General features: G+C 44.1%; 2 protein-coding genes across 2 annotated transcripts in view; one reads left to right on the forward strand and one right to left on the reverse strand.

Moving 5' to 3' along the window:
• Positions 1-5715, reverse strand: part of Cnbd2 (cyclic nucleotide binding domain containing 2) — a 42673-nt gene extending 36958 nt beyond the window's left edge. Inside the window, exon 1 of the mRNA XM_051188163.1 lies at positions 5665-5715. Coding sequence (XP_051044120.1) covers positions 5665-5715 — 51 coding nt within the window. The remainder of the gene's footprint in view (positions 1-5664) is intronic.
• Positions 5716-20236: 14521 nt separating this feature from the next.
• On the forward strand, positions 20237-20784 carry Scand1 (SCAN domain containing 1). The gene has a single exon (XM_051188141.1). It carries the CDS (start codon positions 20286-20288, stop codon positions 20712-20714), a length of 429 nt encoding a protein of 142 aa, XP_051044098.1. The 5' UTR covers positions 20237-20285; the 3' UTR covers positions 20715-20784.
• Positions 20785-20866: the final 82 nt, after the last annotated feature.

A 20866-nucleotide genomic window follows, 5' to 3' on the forward strand; every position in this document is an offset into this window, starting at 1 on the left:
TTTCCTTTTTACTATCCCTTTCCCCTAATAAAAACCCTTTGCTTAAATTCTGTTACATGGCATCTTTCTAACTCTGCTCTTTTTAAATTACAACAAAAGGTGTTTTGCCAGCAAGCCTGATGACCTGAGTCCAATTCTGTGAACCCACATAAAGGAGCAAGGAGGTGAAGCTCCACCAAGTTGTCCTCTGACCGCCACACCCACCCTATGACATGCACCCTTCTGCCCCCACCCCACCCCTGTCACACACATGCATACACATTGCACACAATAGTTTTTAATGCTCTTAATTATTTATTTATTTTAAGATTTATTTTGTAGCCGAGTAGTAGTGCACACCTTTAATCTTAGCACTTGGAAGGCAGAGGTAGGCTGGATCTCTGAGTATGAGGCCAGTCTAGTCTATAAACTGAGTTCGAGGACAGTCAAAGCTAAACAGAGAAGCCCTGTTCAAAAACCAAAAGATTCATTTTGCTTATTTATTTTATGTACAGGGGTGTTCTGACAACATGTATGCTGTATACCAGAAGCAGGCATCAGGTCCCATCGGACTGCAGTTATAGACAGTTTGAGCTACCATGTGGGTTCTGGGAATTGGACTCAGGAACTCTAGAAGAGCCCTAGTGCTTTTAATTACTGAGCAACTCTCTAGCCCTATATTTTTTTGAGACAATGTCTCACTATGTAGTTTGCCTAGCCTGGAGCTCACTCTGTAGACCAGGCTGGCCTTGAACTCACAGAGATCTTCTGCCTCTGCCTCTGGCTCTGGCTCTGCCTCTGCTGGGATTAAAGGTGTGCATTCACCACCACTGCCTGGCATCTGTGGCTAACTAATGGCTTGGCTATGCACTCTGATCTTTAGGAAAGCATTATTTGTTATAGTATAAACAAAGTATCACAATTCATGGCATTCTTGATGGGGAATATTCTTTTGTGTATTGTAGTGAGATATCCACCCTCCCGCACCTGTAGCGTTGACCACACTACAGGTTACAGGTGTGGATGTGACACAGAGTTAAGTTGGGTCTGGGGTCCAGGACCCCAGAGCTCTCTCTCTTGGTTCTGGTCGGGTCATGGAGTACAGCCTGGGTGTGGAGCATTGGAGTGGGAACTTGCGGGTCATCAGTTTATTTAAGTGACTTCTCCCCGAATAAATAACCTATATTAAATAACCTATATTAAATATATTAAATAAATAACCTATATTAAACCTAGCCCCTTGTATCTTAATCTGTGCATCAGTATCTGGTGTCCGACCCATGTGGAGGTTCACGGGTTCTGGGGACTAGGTTTGTCGGCGGTGCAGCTATTGCTCCCTGGCACTTAAGCTCTAGTGCCGGCTGCTCCATCCCCCTGCTAGTGTGTTCTGGCCTCCACCACAGGGCTCAGCTAGCATCCACAGACCTGATTCCCCCCAGCTAATCTGCTAGTGTTGGGTATGGAAAGTGATGTTCAAACTCAGGTATTTTTTAGATAAGTTTAAGGCTGTAGAGGGTAAGGGTTAAGATGGGATATAGGTATATTGACATATTTTCTTTTTTTTAAAATTAATTTATTATGTATATAGTGTTCTGCCTGTATATATGTCTGCACTCCAGAAAAGGGCACCGGATCTCATTATAGATGGTTTGTGAGTCACCACATGGTTGCTGGGAATTGAACTCAGGACCTCTGGAAGAGGAGACAGTGCTCTTAATCTTTGAACCATCTCTCCAACCTGATTGACATATTTTCTAATGAACTAACTTTAACAACTGTTAGCTATGGATAACTTAAATTGCTAGATCCTTGATAACTTAAATTGTTAGATTCTTGTATGTTGACTGTTTAGGTCTTCTTTATGTTTACGATGTTTTACACACAAATTTAAAACTATCTTGATGTATATACACTTTGTATATTGATACAGTTTAAGTTTAGGATATTTTACCATATTGCGCTTTACAATTCTACCTCTAGTCAAGACATTTCAGCTCTATCTCTGTTAATGAGAAAAATGTATATGTTATAGTTACTTTTTTTTGAAGTCTCTGTCCTTGCTAAATCAGTTTGGGAAGCTTCAGCCATTTTACAACTATGTTACCGAGAATTACAGATTATTTTCACCCACATTTCTTATACTTATGAGATTAGACAGACATATAATTTGATCTTCAAACACTTTATAAACCTGCAGAATATGGCATTTAAATGTTTTTTGTTTTGTTTTGTTTCTGAGACAGGGTTTCTCTGTGTTGCTTTGGAGCCTCTCTGGGAACTACCTCTTTAGCCTCGAACTCACAGAGATCCGCCTGCCTCTGCCTCCTGAGTGCTGGGAATAAAGGCATGTGCCACCAACACCCTGCTAAAAGTTTTAATATTAGTACTCCGTTGACATGAGACACAATTGCTCCTGATAGCACCAAGCTATTCCTGAGAATATGTTGGGACTGATGTCTCTCCTTCTAGGGTCCATCTTCTCAGCTATGGCCTCTTGGGCAAAGAACTGCCCTCACCTCTACTGCTGACTTTGGACATGCTGTCCTACTGTGCTTGCAGGAGACAAACACAGACTGCTGAACCTTGCCAAGTCAGGGTAAGACAACCTTTCTACCTCCCTGCTTCTGTGTTGGTCAGTCAGATAATCTAGGCCTTAGCCAAAGATTGTTGCTCCTACACTGCTGTGAGACTTTGGGTGACTGTCCAGTTAGCCTGCTGTTTCTGTCTTCGATGAACCTTTGTTTTGTTTTGTTTGAGACAGGGTTTCTCTGAGGCTTTGGAAGCTGTCCTGGAACTAGCTCTTGTAGACCAGGCTGGCCTCGAACTCACAGAGATCCACCTGCCTCTGCATCCTGAGTGCTGGGATTAAAGGCATGTACCACCACCACCAAACTCACTGCACCTTTTGGAAGTTGCTCGCCTATACTTCCTGCCTACCCTAGTATTGTTATTCTCCTTCTCAGGTCTTTGATAAGGATGAAGATTAGACTGTCACAGTTATTGTTCTCTCTTCCTAGATAGAAATTTTAGATACAAGACTTAAACTTTCCAGCTTAGGACAACTCTAGAGTTATCTCTGTTATGTCTTTACCCTAGAACTGGATATATAGTTCTTGCCATTTGCTTTTGTTGCTTCACTGGCAATAGATCTTAATTGTGTATTTTTTTACATTTCCTTCTCCTAGAGTATACTTGATATTTGCTATCTTTGTATATATTTTTGTATCAAGCCTAAATTTTTTCTTTAAAATAAAAGGGGAATTGTAATGAGATAACCTATATTAAACCTAGTCACTTGTATGTTAATTCGTACATCAGCGTCTGGCAGCAGTATGTATGTTTCTCTTATTGGTTGATAAATAATTTCAACACTGATTGGCTGATTGGCCAGAAAGGAAGTGACATAGCTAGACAGAATCAGGATATAAGCAGGGACAAACAGGAAATTGCTCTCTGCGGAGACGCTGAGCAGTCATGATGTAGCAGGCAAAGGAGTTGCAGGTCCAGCATTCCCCAGTAAACCAAGACCATGTGGACATACATGGATTAATAGAAATGGGTTAATAATTAAGACAGAGCTAGCCAGTAAGAAACCCAAGCCAATGGCCAACAGCTTTATAATTAATATAGCATCCATGTGTTTCTTTGGAGCTGAGAAAGGTAAAGGGACCACTAGGCCAGAAAGCTGATATTACACATTCTATTAGTGCAGTTTGTCTTTCCATTTATATTTACTCGTAACAAGTTTGTAAGCTGAAATTTTGTATTTATGTTGGTTTTTCAAGACAGGGTTTCTCTGTGTAACGGCCCTGGCTGCCCTCAAACTCACAGAAATCTGCCTGCCTCTGCCTCCCCGAGTCTTGGGATTAAAGGAATGTGCCACCACAGCTTGGCATACACTGAAATTTTTAATTTAGTTTTTTGCACAATTTATTTAATTCACTATGTAGTCTAGGCTAGCTTCAAACTCAAAGCAATTTTCCTGCTCAGCCTCCAAAGTGCTAGAATGTTAGGTGTGCACCAATACATCTGGCTAGTCTGTATTTTTTTTAATTATTAAGATTTCAAATATAAAACTTGAAAAGCTATGTCTAAGCCAGGTGGTGGTACCGCACACCTTTAATCCCAGCACTCGGGAGGCAGAGGCAGGCAGATCTCAGACTTCAAGGCCAGCCTGGTCTACAGAGCAAATTCCAGGACAGCCAGGGCTACACAGAAAAACCCAAAAAAATCCAAAAACCAATGGGAAAAGAAAGAAAGAAAGAAAGAAAAAAAGGAAAAGCTATGTTTAATGATTGCTCATTAAATTTGCCAATCAATGTTTTGCCATTTTGATATTTTGGGTTTTTGTACATGTGCATATATGCGTTGATCAGGAAGTTTGCTGTGTCTCTTAGTAATATCAGAAGCTACACCAATAAAGTCTGACCAATTCAGCTGCCTAAACATGAACTGAACAAGGACAGCAACAATAGGCATGATAAAGCGGATAGAGAAGAGCCCACAAGCTTCAACCCTACACAAAGAAGTACAGGCAACGAAGGATTGTTGAGGACAGGAGAAATAGTCTTCCCCAGTGAGCTAGTTTGAATGTTATTGTCCCCCATAAGGTCATACGGAGTGGTTCTTTTAGGAGGTGTGGCCTTGTTGGAGGAAGTGTGTCACTGCAGGGGTGGGCTTTGAGTTCTATGTTCAAACTCTTCCAGAGTTACAGTCAACTTACTGTTGCCTGCAGGATGTAGGACTCTCAGCCATTCCTCAAGCACCATGTCTGCCTGCACGTTGCCATGCTCCTTGCCATGATGATAGTGGACTGGACCTCTGAAACTGTAAGCTGCTACCACAACTTAATGCTTTCCTTTATTAGAGTTGCTGTAGTCATGATGTCTCTTCACAGCAGTAGAAACCCTAACTAAGACATCCAGGGAAGCATGCCAATTGTTTACGTAATACCAAATGGCTAGCTGTGAAAATATATATACATGTAACATTGTACAGATTGAACAAGTTATATTTAGAAATATTTATGTATATACATAAACATATATGCATGTAACAATAATGAGTAAAGTGGTCATGAATTTGAAAGAGAGCAAGGAGAGCTATGTGGGAGGGTGTAGAGGGAGGAAAGCAAAGGGTGAAATGGCAGAATTACAACATAACCTCAAAAATAAAAAAATTTCAAAGTACTTCATTAGTAATAGTAATGCTTCCTGAGTATAATTTACTATCATCTTTTCTTAGCTGTCCTCAGCAGTGAATTCATGTAGCTGCTGACATTGCTTTTTACAGAGGAGAAAAACAGTGTAGCAGACCCAGTTATGTGCCTCAGGTCACATGACTGGTAGGTGGTGAGCATCTAAAGCCAAGCAGCCTGGCTCCACAGTCCATAGCGAACCCCCTTACTCTCCTTTGCTGCCCTGCCTTCTTCTCTCTATTCCAGAAATAGGTAAAAACATGGCCTCAGCTCACCCAGGGGTAAGAGGCTACAGATTGAGGATCATAACTCAGTCTTGAGCCTCTCTAGGGATCCCCTTCTTTGTGCCAAGCTGTGAGTCCAAGAGGTGCAAGGTGCCATCATCCATTCTCTCTGCCTCTCCCATACCTGCTTCTCCCTTCCTCCATGCCTGCTCCTTTAAATCTTCTATTTAAGAATCCCCTCCCAGAGCTGAGGACCTGCCTTACCTCATCCACCTTCAGGAACTGCCAGCTACGAGACACCATACTTTTCTTCATGGTTCCTAAATTGGCAAATGGCACAACTGGGCCCTTTGTCTTTCACGGGGAAGACAACAAATCTTCACCTATGAATTGTAGAAACAGCTTCCCTCAATGGCAAGGCAATAACCGCTCCTCACACCCTGCCAACAGTTGCTTGAAGCCTGATTCCAAGAAAACCTTATTCTGAGAATCTCCTGATGTCATAAGCAAAAATTCTGGACAGAAGGGGAGGCAGTGGCACAATATCAGAATCTAAATATTTATTGAAATATCATGGGCATTATCCTAGCAACCCATATGAGGGACCTTAAACCCAACCCTATTCATGAAGACACTGGGACTACCAGAGTCATTAAACCATCTTGAAGAAGGTAAAAGTTTCCCAGTTGCAGGTAAGGACATTCAGCACGTCAGCTCAGTGATGTTGAGACTTAAAAGATGCTGGGTGGTGGTGGCCCGCAACTTTAATCCCAGCACTCGGTAGGCAGAGGCAGGTGGATCTCTGTGAGTTCGAGTCCAGCCTGGTCTACAAGAGCAAGTTCCAGGACAGCATCCAAAGCCACAGAGAAAGCCTGTCTCGAAAAACAAAAACAAACAAACAAAACCACTAGGGAATGAGCCCAAAGCTTTGTCTCAGAAGTCACGATAAATCAGTACAATCAGGAAATCCTTCAACCAACAGCAAGATCAAATGCTGCAGGAGTTGGTAAAGTAAATGACTCTGTGGTCCTAAGAGCAGAGAAGAAAAAGACTATTACTGTCCAACACTTTCCTAAGGAGCTATACTCCTTGATGACAACTAGGACTACAAGGATTCAGGCATTATGCTGGCCTGCCCCTGTCACCTAGCAGAATGCACTCAGGCAGTACCCTGGTCAGCCCCCCCAGCTCCATGGAGTCTGCATGCAGGTCAAAAGGACCCCTTTAAAAGAAAGACCACGCCCACTTATCGGTCTTATAGCCTGCTCATTGCTTTCTGCTCTCTTTCTCCTCTTTCTGGCTCTCCTCCTTTTCCTGCTGTTCCCCTGAGAAAACTGGACTTTTCCTGTCTCCCTCTTCTCTCCTGCCCCCCTCTCTCAGTCTCTGTGTCCCTTTACTATTTTTCTCTTCCATTCCCCCTTCCATCTCTGTTCCCGGTTGGCCAACACCTACCCCTTTCTTTACTCCCTTTCCCGATAAACTCTCTGTGGGTTTGTTGAGTTTTGTGGTTCGTGTTTCATTGGCCGTAGCTGCAGCAAACAACAATGACCTCAATTTGCTTTTGCGTCAACATTCTCAGTGAAAAACTGGAATTCCAAGTATTACATGATATGCCACCCTTTCTTTCCAGGTGTATTTGCAGCCCATCCCTGACCAATATAGGGAAAATGAAGAGCATTAAACATGATGATGATAGCCAGAACAAAGATTTAGACTGGAGAGCTGGAGGTGTGCCCCCTAGTGGAGCATCTGCCTAGCTAGCATGCAATTAAAGGGGTCATAGTAGACCTTATTCATACTACACACACACATTCTACACACAAAGAATTAAGGAATCATAAGACTAAGGTCTGTGTACATATATATACACATATATATGTATATATGTGTGTATGTATATATGTATGTATATGTGTGTATATGTATACATATATGTGTATACGTATATATGTATATATATATGTATACATGTTTCCTGATTTTGATATGGATTATATCACATAAGACATTACTATATTAGGAAAAGCTATGTGACGAATACAAGACCTCTCTATACTACTCTGTGGTGGTGGGAAAGGAAATGGTCTCCATAAACTTACAAGCAGTGGCACTATTAGGAGGGTGGCCTTTGTCGGGAGCGGTCTTTGTGGGGCTGCAATCAGAGCCAGCCTAGCAGCCCCAAGTCCATACCTGAGTGGGGGAGTGTGGATGAGGGAAAGGCTAGCTATAGATACTAAAGAAAGACAGACAGAATAAAGGTCAGGAGGGCAGATCAGTCAATACTGAAATGCCATGAGTTTATTTTTTGGCACTCTTATATACCATAACCAAAAAGGGGAACACAGTATCATGTGTATGGAACAAACAGACTTTTCTTCCTCACTTAATCTAAGGGTTCAGTAACCTTAGCTTCAACTTCTCCTTCCTTAGCCTTGAGGTCAGGAGTAGCCACACCTCAGATTCAGGTCTGTTGTTATTTAGACTAAGACAGCTGAAACATCCTTCTGTAGCCACACCTTTAGGTCTTGTGACTTGTTGACAGCTTTGAACTCTCTGCCCTTGTGCCAAGATGGAGTGCAACCATCTTTATGGACACCCACGGGCCTTGATGGAGTAGGTGTGGCCTTGTTGAAAGAAGTGTGTTTCAGTCTTCACTTCTTGCTTCCTGACGATCTGGAGGTAGAACTCTCAGCTCCTTCTCCAGCATCATGTCTGGCTGCCCTGCTTCTGGCCATGATGATAATGAACTAAGCCTCTGAAACTTTGAGCCAGCCTCAATTAAATGTTTTCCTTTATAAGAATTGCCATGGGCCGGGCGTGGTGACGCATGCCTTTGATCCCAGCACTCTTGAGGCAGAGGCAGGTGAATCTCTGAGTTCTAGTCCAGCCTGGTGTACAGAGTGAGTTCCAGGACAGCCAGGGATACACAGAGAACTGTCTCAAAAACAAACAAACAAAACAAAACAAAACAAAACAAAAAAAAGCCAAACAACCAAAAAAGCAAAAGTGTTTACATTGTCATCGTATTCTTTTGCAGCAATAACTAAGACATACTTTTACAACTTTCTATGAGTCTATAACTATTTTTCATCTATAGGAGTTATGGGGGACTAGAGAGATTCCTTAGCAGGTAAGAGCACTCACTGCTCTTGCAAAGGACCTGGGTGGGTCTCAGCACCCACATGGTGGCTCACAACTTGTAACCCCAGTTCCTGGGGATCACAGATCCTCTTCTAGCCTCTATGGACTTCTGTACATACATGGTACATTTACTTACACAGAATTTCACACATACATACAGAAATAATAAAAAGCAGTATGTTTTAAAGAAATAAAGAATAAACATTACAAAATGAGAAAAAGGAAACAAAAAATGATGAGAGACACAAAACAGGAGAAAAATAATTAACATGAGCCGGGCAGTGGTGGTGCACGCCTTTAGCCCCAGCACTCGGGAGGCAGACGCAAGCGGGTTTCTGTGAGTTCAAAGCCAGCCTGGTCTGCAGAGTGAGTTCCAGGACAGGCTCCAAAACTAGATAAACCTTGTCTTGAAAAATTAAAAAAAAAAATTTAAAAATTAAAAAAAAAATAAAAAATTAACATGAGACAGATGCTAATCATGAACAACAAAGAATTCAAAAGGCTCGACACATTTTAAAACAAGAGCTCAAAGACCAAAGAGAAGACACAATAGTCCATAGATAAGTGGGGGAGACAGGCTTTTTGGGAGTCAAAGTCTCTTTAGAAACACAGATAGCCTTGCTGACAACAGAGGGGGACTGCAAAGAGCAAGTAAAGGAGCCGGAAGTAAATCAGACTGAACGGACCCTGGGATGTTGCACATTTGCAGACCACCTGCTTTGTACATCCCCAGATCTGAGAAAGAAAAACATGAGCTGGGCCAAGAAATACTAGAGCCTACATGTGTGGGAGTGGAGAGGCGGGAGACATAAAGATAGGGCTCTTTGATTTTCTTTTTCTTTCTTTTCTGTTTTTTGTAGCATTTGGGGTTAAGCCAAAGACTCATTCAGGGTGCTCTGTCAGTCAAGAGCTTGCCCAACAAGTGTAGAGACTTTAGTTTGATCCCACCTACATAAAAAGTTAAGTGTGATAGCACATGACAGCAATCCCAATGGCTGCTGGGAAGGCAGAGAGCGGTGGATCGCTGAGGTCTGCTGGTCAGCCAGGCTAGCCTACATAGTAAGCTCCAGGCCAATGAGAGACCCTGTCTCGAGAAAGCAGGCAGCGACTGGAGAGGCAGCTCAGTGATTAAGAGCACTGGCTGCTCTTGCAGAGAACCTGGGTTCATTTCTCACACAGCACCTACATGGTGGCTGACAACATCTATAAGTGAGTCCCAGGGATCTTATGCCCTCTTTTGGCCTCTGCATGGTGTACAGAAATACATTCCGGCAAAACACCTAAACCCATAAAATTAAATAAACCCCCAAAACAATGATAACAACATGGATGGCTCCTGAGGAATGACACCATAGGTTAACCTTGGGTCTCCACATATACCCACACACACCCGCACCAGGACACATATGAACACACACACACACACACACACACTCACCCGTCGAGGGGAGTAGACAGATGGCACCGTGGTTAAGAGCACCGGCTCTCTGCCTGTACCTCTCAGGTTCTACGCCCAGCACCCACATGGTGGTTCACAACCTTTTGCTAACTCCAGTTCCAGGGGAATCTTTGCCCTCTTCTGGCCCCCAAGGGCATCAAGAACATAGGTGGTACACAAACATACATGTAGGCAAACACTAAAAAGTAAGAGAACTGCCTAAAATGGAAGAAAGTGAAAGGAAAGAAAGAGAAAACTATCTTTTAAAGATCTACTTTTTAAAAATTATGTGTAACTATGTGGTTGAGAGTGCTGTGGACTCCGGAAGAGGGCTAGATTCCATGGAACTGGAATTACAAGCGGTCATTCAGCCCTGGAAGTGGGTTCTAGGAACTGAACTAGCATGCTCTGCAATAGCACTACACGCTCGAGGGGCTGGAGATGGCTGAGGTTAAGAGTACTCGCTGCTCTTCCAGAGGTCCTGAGTTCAACTCCATGATGGTTCATAACCACCTATAATGACAAGTGGTGCCCTCTTCTGGCATGCCTGCATATATGCAGGCAGAATGCTGTACATATAGGAGAGAGAGAGAGAAGTACATGCTCTAACTACTGAACTCTCTCTCCTGCCTGGCAACAAGGTTTTGAACCATCTAGGACACTGAATTTACACTAGCTTATAAGTATAAGATTTATTAATGGGACTAAAGAGATGGCTCCATGGTCAAGAACATTTACTGTTTTTGCTCCTGCATTTGCAGAGTATCCTGATTCAGTTCCCAGCATCCACATGGCAGACACCAACTGTAATTCCTGTAACTCCAATTCCAGGGAATCTGAAGATCTACTATGGCCTCCACAGACACCAGGCACTCTTACACACAGGCATACATGCAGGCAAAATACCCATAACACATAAAAAAGTAAAAATTAAAAAAAAAACTTTTTTTTTTTTTTGAGACAGGATTTCTCTGTGTGGCCCTGGCTGTCCTAGAACTCCTCTGTAGACCAGGTTGGCATCAAACTCACAGAGATCCACCTGCCTCCGCTCCCGAGTTCTGGGATTAAAGGCACATACCACCTGGCAAAACAATTCTTTAAAAGGTTTATTAATGACAGAGAATTACAAACACGGCCCAACCTAAATTAAGAGCCCCGGACCAGTTATTTCTAGCTCATCAGAACATCAAATAAAACACACTTTTCCCTGCTGCAAGTCACACACAGAGGCAGAAGCTTGATTGAGTGTGCCAATGACTGGGCTTCACCAGGAGCCCCAGCTATGGCCAATGAAGGCATGGCAGCTGGAGCTGTAATGGGTGTTCATATTGCCTTACAAGAGAAAAGCAGCCCCCATCCACAGTGGCCCAGTGTGGAATTCTCAAAGCGGCCAAAGCCTTAGACCCACACCAAGCCCATCTTTGTGTACTTGCAATCCAGCTGTGGTGAGTCTATGTCAAGTTGGTGGAGGTCCTTCGTACTAATTCAAGCTGATGAGTGCAAGAAAACTAGAGGAATGGGCAGGCATCTGCAAAGCTGATAAAGAGGGCAACCCCTCCCAAGGGGGTGGTTGCAGTTGTGTAGTGGCTAAAGACTATGGCAAATAAGCTCAGTCCAAGGGTGCCATTGAAGAATACCTCAAATGCAAGAAATGACACAGATAGAATTCAGCTCATAAAAAAAGAAAAAGATAAAACATCCAGGTCTCTTCACCTCAATATAAAAAATATTTGATAAAACAGGTTATCAAAAATGCAGGTAATGGAGCTGGGAGTAAAGTACTTTCTGTATAAATAGAAGAACCTGAGTTTGATTCCAGAACCCGTATGAAGAGTTGTGGAGTGGTCAGAGAGATGACTCAGTGGGTAAAGGTGCTTGCAGTCAAGCCTGACTGACCTCTGGCCTTGGTATGCATGAACACACACATGCACCTTCTTACCTGTACAAGCATGCCCACGTGTGCAAGCATGCATGTGCACACATACTAATGAAAGTATCATCATAGGGGATTTTTATTGGCTGAAGCTGCTTGTGCTTCACCTGGATCCCAGCTGGTCCCTGGTATGATCTATGTGCAAATGAAATCAGAGAACTAAAACTTAAAACCTGAATCTTTGCCTATAAGTAACACATGTTAAAGATTTCTATTTAAGTTCCAATGAAACTCATCATTTTCTATAATTAATGTGTACTAGTATATTTTTTCTATTCATGGAAACTAAAAGAAATCAAATACCTCACATTAAAGAATAATACCAACCAGGCTTGGTGGGGCAAAAAGTCTAGCACTTGGGAGTCAGAGGCAGGTGGATCCCTGTGAGTTTGAGGCTAGCCTGGTCTACATAGTAAGTTGCAAGATAGCTAGGACTACATAGAGAACGGGTATGCTGCTTTGTGGCTTGCTCCACATGTCTTGTTCAACCTGCTTTCTTTTTTTCTATCTATCTTTCTTTCTTTCTTTGTTTTTGTGAAGGGTTTCTCTGTAGCTTTGGAGCCTGTTCTGGAACTTGATCTGTAGACCAGGCTGGTCTGAACTCACAGAGATCCACCTACTTTTGCCTCCCAAGTGCTGGGATTAAAGGCGTGCACTACCAATGCCTGGCTTTCACTCTACTTTCTTATAGAACCCAGGACCTCCAGCAGCAACCACTATGGGCTGGGTCCTGCCAGATGAATCACTGATTAAGAATCTACCCTGCAGGCTTGAATACAGCCTGCTCTCATGGAGGCATCTTCTTTTCTGTTCATTCTTTATTTTTTGGGGGGGTGGGGGTGGGGAGAGTTCTAGACAGGGTTTCTCTGTAGCTTTGGAGGCTGTCCTTGAACTCACTCAGTAGACAAGACTAGCTTCGAACTCAGATCTGCTTGCTTCTGCCTCCTGAGTGTTAATGTGGACCAACACATTAATAATAATACAAATTAACATAAGCAACCCCCAAATGAAATTCTTGGAAATGTTGAATATTGCTGGTAAGAATGGATGGATCCATTGTGCAAAATGGTATGGTGAGTTCTTTTTCTTGTTTGTTTGCTTTGTTTTTTGCTTGTTTTTTTGAGGCAGGGTTTCTCTGCATAGCCCTGGCTGTCCTAGGACTCACTCTGTAGACTAGGCTGGCCTCAAGCTCACAGAAATTTGCCTGTCTCTGCCTCCCCAGTGCTGGGATTAAAGGCGTGTGCCACCACTGCCTGGCTGGTATGATTGTTTCTTACAAAGTTAAATACAAATTACTATTTGACCCAGGAATCCCATTTCTTTTTTAATATAATTTATTCATATTTTATGTACATTGATGTTTTGCCTGCATGTTTGAGGGTGTCAGATCTTGGAGTTATAGACAGTTGTTAGTTGCCAGTAGTGGGTACTGGGAATTGAACTTGGGGCCTCTGGAAGAGTAGCCAGTGCTATTAACCTGAGATGATTGAGCCATCTCTCCAGCCCCAGGAATCCCACTTCTGGGTACATATTTAAATCAACTGAAATTCAAACACAAACATCACAACAATTTTATCTGCAATAGCCACAGGGTAGAAATAGTCAATACGTTCATGACATGTGAATCAATTATTAAGAAAGAACCACTTACTAGCTTTTGTATTTCTTCCTGGGTCTTTGTCTTTTTCTGTCTTAATACCTTAATCCAAAAAATCCAGGAGAAAGGAATATTAGCAAATATATACTTCTATATTCATTTATGAATATATAAATGGAGATTGCTCTTCAATGGGTTAAGTTTGCTTTGGGTGAGAAAAAGAAGACAGCTTGGTAGATGGATAGCTGGTCACTACTGCCCTGTAACATGAATGAACTGGAAGCCACCGAAGAGGACATTTAATGACAGTTTGGGCACACTGGGCAGACTCCTGTGATCCCAGCACTCAGGAGGTCAGGAGGTAGAGCAGAAGGATCAGAAGTACAAGGTCATTCTGGACTAGAAAACAAGTTTGAGGCCGGCCTGGGAAGCATGGGACTCTTTCTCAAAATAACCAACAACTGTCGGGCAGTAGTGGCACATGTCTTTAATCCCAGCACTCAGGAGGCAGAGGTAGGCAGATCTTTGTGAGTTTGAGGCCAGCCTGGTCTACAGAGTTCTAAGACAGCCAGGAGTATTACACAGACTGTTACAAAACAAAACAAAAACCAACTAAATTTCAAGTGAGACCAGCCTGGGCTACAGGGAAGACTATCTCTAAAACAAACCAAAAAAATAAACAGTGCCAGGAATGATGACACATGCCTTAAAGCCCTGGCTGACCTAGAACTCAGAAATCCATCTCTCTCTGTGTGATTTAGCGGTGAGTGACACTATACCCAGCTTTGTTCAAAGCTTGACAGTACCAAGTGGCAGGAAGGACACATTCAATCCTGGGTCCTGACCCCACACTGGCTAGCATGTCTACTCTCTGAGCTTAAGCTTCCTCATTTAGGAAGCAAAGAGGCTGTCCTGGGACTCTGGCAATCAAGCACATCTGTGAGGGTTAGTCTTCATTGTTGACTTATAATTAGGAGAAACTACTCATGGCTGAAGGGATGTGTCAGCAGTTAAGAGCACTCTATGATCTTATGGAAAGCCTGAGTTCGGTTCCCAGTGTTCATATCCTGTGGTCCATAACTGTCTTCAAACTCCAGCTCCAGGGATCTGATACCTCTGTCCTCTGAGGACACCTGCGCTCATGTGCACATGCCCACATGTGCACACATACATACACATAATTAAGAATATTAAAAACATGGAACCTGACTTTAATTCCCAGAACCCATATGGTGGTGGTTTTCAGCCATCACTAACTCCAGTTCCAGGGGATCTGATGCCCTCTTTTGGCCTCCAGAGGCACTGCATGCATAAAGTGCACTGACATACTCCCAGGCAAAATACCCATCCTCAAATTTTTTTTTTTTTTCTGAGACAGGGCTGAACTCTCTATGTAGATCAAAGTGGCCTCAAACTCACAGAGATCCTCTGGCCTCTGTCCCTGGAGTGCTAGGATTAAAGGTGTTCATCACTAAAAATTTGAAAATTAATAAATAAATATTTTGAAGATTTGAAAAAACAAACAAAACCCACCTAGGAGCTCATCTCAGCTGTGTATGTGTATCAGATGGCCTGTCTAAGGACAATTATGTCCTGGGGACTCTGACCTTAATGAACGAGGTAATTAATCCTTTGATGGAGTCTGGTGTTACTATTGGATGGTGGAGCTGGGGAAGGCGGTGACCGAGAGGAGGGAAGCACCTCACAGTGGTTGAGTGTGTATGGGGGGCAGGGTTTGTCCTACCTTCTTCCTGTTTTCTTCTTTCTCTGCTTCCTGGCCATGGAGAACTGAAGAAGCCTACCCCACCCCTACCCTACCTGCCCAAGTACCACAATTCAAAATAAGTCTTTTTCTTGAAGTTGATATTTGGTTACAGTGATGAAAAAGCAAAGATACTTCTGAAAGAAAAAGTAGTGATATACAAGCAAATGTTTATAATTCCAATTAATTCTCTTTGGGCTTAAAGAAGTATAGTATCCTTGATTGTCCAGACTCAGAAACCAAGCAGCAAATAGATATTTGTAATCTAAATATGGGGAGAAATTTAGCACTCAAAGATTATTGCAACAGTTTCAATCCCAGGTCAGAGGAGAGTAGAGAGAACAAAGGCTGAGGTTTAGTGCCTGCAGCCCAGAAGCAACAGCAGCACAGGGCAGGAACCCTGAGCAGGCTCTGCCCTCCCATAATCACCCATCATCCCAGACAGCACTGCCACCTGAGGACCAAGCGTTTAAAAGGACCCTGGAGGGAGCTTCCAGATTCAAACCATAACCAACAAGGCTGCTACTGAAGAACTGTATTAGGAATGCAATTTCTCACCAGGCGCTGGTGGCACATGCCTTCAGTCTCAGCACTCAGAGAGGCAGAGGCAGGTGGATCTCTTTGAGTTCGTAGGCCAGCCTGGTCTACAGAGGTTCCAGGACAGGCTCCAAAGCTACACAGAGAAACCCTATCTTGAAAAACCAACCCCCCCAAAAAACCCCACCAATTTCTCTACTACTCTTTTTGTTTGTTTTTCAAGGCAGTGTTTCTCTGTGTAGCCTTGGCTGTCTAAGAACTCACTCTGTAAACCAGGCTGGCCTGGAACTCACAGAGATCCACCTGCCTCTGCTTCTGCCTCCCAAGTGCTTGGATTTAAGGTGTGCCCACCCAGCACACAATTTCTCTACCGTTTTTTGTAACTTTGCTTTTTGTTTGTTTGTTTTTAATGGTTTTCTGAGTCCTAGCTGTCTTGGAATTCACTTTGTAGACCATACTGGCCTTGAACTCATTGAGATCAGCTTGCCTCTGCCTCACCAAGTGCTGGGATTAAAGGCGGGTGCCACCAGGGCCCAGTTTACCTAACCTTCTTATGCAGCCCAGAACCACCTGTCCAGGAAATGGTACCACCCATGGTGGGCTACGCCCTGTGACATGATTGACAAGTCCCTTACACACAAGCCCATACACTAACCTGACAGAATACTCAATTAAGACTTCTTTTCCACATAATTGTAGGCTGTGTTGAATTGGTAATTAATGCTAACTAGGATACTAATTCAAACACTTGAAAAGCTTCGGCAAAGCCAGAGAATTATATTTAAGCCTTCCCTTTACATGAAAGGGACAGAATCCATGCTTGCATTTTATTTCATCAATCAATATTTATGGAATGTTTACTGAGATCCGGGGCTTGTGTTGGAAGCTAAGAAATTACTGATTTAAGATCCCTTCCTAAGAAAATCTAAATTAGAATAAAAAGGGCTAATATGATAACAATATTGGCATAGCATTCTAAAAATTCGTGGAGCCACTTACTAGGCGTTTGATAGTCTTCCAACTTTCTGCCTTTTGGGGTATTGGCTTCTCAATCTGCAAAATAGAATTATATGTGTGTATGTATACATATGCATATAATTTGAGTAGTCTCTAAGTGAATTCAAAGATATATATAACTTACCTGAAATAATATGAAGTATATGCACATTCCCCAGGGAGAGATTTTTCTAGACCCTATGCTAAATCATAAAGGCTTTAGAAATGAATTTAATGTTTTTCAATTGAATTTCAAATTCCCTCTCCTTTCTAGCATTCCATGATTGATGTAGATCAAAGGTCCCCACTTCCATCTCTAACAGCCCAGGATTCCACTACGGATGGAAATGAGGTAGATTTCAATCCTGATTCTCAGGCATCCCTTCTCAGGAGAAAAAGGTCTAAATTCTAACCATGAACCGTGTGCTCTTTGGGACTTTCTTTCTCTTGCCAACTTTCCAACTTCATTTTCAGCCTTCTTCCAAGTCCTACCCACTTCCCCATCTAGCCTGCAGTTGGCAAGTTTTGGTTTTACTCACTGTAGGACTTTGTACAGGCAATACACTCTAGAAAAGTTCTTAGGGAACTACAAAAAAAAAGGTTCTATTTTATTTTTAATATATTTTTATTCTTTAATTTCGTAGATGCATACAATGTATTTTGATAATATTCACCTGATTCCTGCCAGTAACTTCTTCCAGACACACCTCCAACTTGTTAATTTTTAATATTGTGTGTGAGAGTGTTCATTTGGGCATAAACATTGAGGGCAGGTGCCGGCAGAGGCCAGAGACATAAAATGCCCTATACTATCTAGAACTGATTACAGGTGAGTTTGAGCTGCCCTACCTCAGGATGAAAACTGAAAGAAGTATGCACTCTTTTTGGGACTTGGGTGGGTACAGGGTTTCACCATGCAGTTCTGACTAGCCTAGAACTCATTGTGTAGACTATGGTAGCTTCAATATCATAGAGATCTGCCCACCTCTGCCAAGGACTCTGCCATAATACTAGCCACAGCATGAACTTTTTTTTCTTTCCCCAAGACAGAGTTTCTCTGTGGTTTTAGAGGCTGTCCTAGAACTAGCTCTTGTAGACCAGGCTGGTCTTGAACTCAAGAGATCTGTCTGCCTCTGCCTCCCCAGTGCTGGGATCAAAGGTGTGCACTACCTCCACCTGGCCAGTGTTCTTTTAACCAACCATCTCTCTAGCTCCAGGGAACATATCACCTGGGGTTTCTGTCCCTTTTTGGGGTTCAGTTCCTTTTCTGAAAAAATGGAGATACAAACCTTACTCATAAGCTGTCAAACAGAACATACCATCTGCCAGAATTTGACAGAGATTACAGTTTTGACGTCCACAATTTTTATTTCATAGTTTAAAAAACACTAGTTCAGAGGCTGTAGGCAATGTATCTAATGAAAATGTGTGTCTCTGTGTGATGCACTCATGCAAGTGTACAGGTGTGTGAGAAGGCCAGAGGGCATATTACTTTATTGTTCTCTTTATTGCCTCCAGATAGGGCCTCAAATTGAATTTAAAAGTGCATAGATTTTGGTTAGGCTGCCGAACCAGCTCTTGAGATCCACCTGTCTCTGGCCCCAGTAGTAGGGTTATAAGTGAGTTCAACCATGCCTGTGTTGTTTGTTGTTGTTTTTTTTTTTTTTTTTACATGGGTGCAGGGGAATTTGGGCCCTCATGCTTTTGAAGGACGCACCCTTCCTTACCAACTGAGCCATCTCCCCAGGTCTGAAAACACTTTTTAAAGCCTATCTTTCCCAGAGCTTTAGTCACTCCTCCCAACACCTGGGAGGTAGGCATTATTTACCGCTAGGGTGCTAAAGCAAGGAAACCCTGCAAAGAGGGGGCCACCAGACAGCCTGACTCCAACACGCTAGACAGCAGGTGTACAACTATAGACCACAAACCATATGTGTAATTTCAATTCTCATAGCAGCTGCATTCAAAAATAAAAAGACGTATGTAAAATTAAGTATAATAATATAGTTTATTTGACCCAATATATACAAAGTAATATAACATGTTCCAATGTGTAATAAACAAAAAACCCTTTTCCTACACAGACACATGAGTATTCTACATTATAATACATCTCAACTCGGGGTATTTACATTTCAAAGGTTCAGTAAGTACATAAAGGACAACGACACCGTAATTACAGTTCACTTACTAATCCCACAATTAAAAAGTAGCACCCATAGAACCACCTCTTTCTTGGTTTTCGAGGACAAGCAAAAATGACAAAGAACCAACCCTCAAGCATTTGCTTTTGTGCTAGGGGACACATCTTTAGAATCTTGCCCAAGCCGGGCACTGGTGGCGCATGCTTTTAATCCCAGCACTCAGGAGGCAGAGGCAGAGGCAGGTGGATCTCTCAGAGTTCGAGGTCAGCCTGGTCTACAGAGATAGTTCCAGGTCAGGCTCCAAAGCTACAGAGAAACCCTGTCTCGGAAAATGGAACAAAACAAAACAAAAACAAAAAAACAAAAAACAGAATATTGCCCAAGTATTTTGTCATCCTCAAAATAAGGTGAGTGCAATTGCACTTAAGCAGGCGAGAAGATATGCATATGTGTACTTAAGAGTCTCAGCTCACTCTGTAACTCAGGAGTGGCCTCTAAATCTAAAATTACCGGTTTGGTTTGGGAGGCCTTTCTTTTACTTGTTTTTTCAAGACAGAGTTACTCTGTGAAGCCCTGGCTGTCCTGAAACTCTTACATAGACCAGGCTGGCCTCGAACTCAAAGAGATCCTCCTGCCTCTGGAATTAAAGGCATGTGCCACGCCACCACGGCTGAGAGAGACAGTACTGTCAGAGCCGGTGTCTAGCTGTCCCGCCCAGGTCATCCGACAAGCCCCTGGCCAGCCCTCACTCTCTTTTACCCAGGACCATCAACGCTACTCCCTGATCCTGGTCCAAGCATCTGCCTAGCAGGCGCAGGTCACCTGCAAGCCCTTCGGTAGAGTCGCCACCTTCTTCCTTTCCTTCCACAACTCCTCTTCCATCTCTTCCCACTCCGACTTGGAATCCACTTCGGACCCGGATTTCGACTCCGAACCCGACTCCTGGTCCATCTCCACCTTCTCCGCCTCCTTCTTCTGCAGCTTCTCCTGGTATAGGAAGTCCTCAGAGTCGCTATCGCTACTCTCCGAAGACTGGACATCTGCGAACCACAAGACCTTGGTCCGGTCAAACTTCACGTGACTGAAAAGAGGCGTGGCTTCCGGCATGTGGCGCTTGGGCCCGCTCCTGGGGAGGCCCGCGGAGTCGCCCATTTCCGGCCGCCGCAGAGCTTCGCAGGTGGAGGTAAGCTGGGCTCGCCCTCGCCCTCTCCTGAGCCCGCGCCCCACTGGGGCAGCACGGGCTCTGCCCTTCAGCCCGCGTCTCTTTCCCCGTCTCCGCGCAGACGCAGAGCCAGTCCGCCGTTGCGGGACAAAGGGTGACGCCGAGAGCCGTAGTCATGGCGTCGCCGGAGCCCAGCCTGGCCGCCCGGAGCCCCGCGGCGCCGCCCGAGCAGCAGGAAGGAGCCGGTGACTGTGCCGACCCTGAGCCCGACTCCGTGAGCCCCGCGGCGCCGGAGCTCCCTGGCACGCCCGCACCTTTGGACGCGGCGCTGCAGGCCGAAGCCGCCCCGCGGCCGGGTGCCTCCCGGCCCGGCCCCGAGACGTTCCGCCAGCGCTTCCGGCAGTTCCGCTACCAGGACGCGGCGGGGCCCCGGGAAGCCTTCCGGCAGCTGCGGGAGCTGTCCCGCCAGTGGCTGCGGCCTGACATCCGCACTAAGGAGCAGATCGTGGAGATGCTGGTGCAGGAGCAGCTGCAGGCCATCCTGCCCGAGGCGGCCCGGGCCCGGCGGCTGCGGCGCCGCGCGGATGTGCGCATCACTGGCTGAGCAGCGGAGCCGGGGGGCTCCTTGGACTGATACCCTACCCTGAGTTAATGAAAGTTGAATTTTGACAGCTCCTGTGGTCTGGTGTGTTTTTCATTCGTCCTTTATTTATTGGGCTTATTTCCGGAGGTTATTCCCCGCCTTTGCAGTTGATA

This window comes from Phodopus roborovskii, unplaced genomic scaffold, assembly GCF_943737965.1.
Source record: "Phodopus roborovskii unplaced genomic scaffold, PHOROB, whole genome shotgun sequence".
NCBI classification, from domain to species: domain Eukaryota; kingdom Metazoa; phylum Chordata; class Mammalia; order Rodentia; family Cricetidae; genus Phodopus; species Phodopus roborovskii.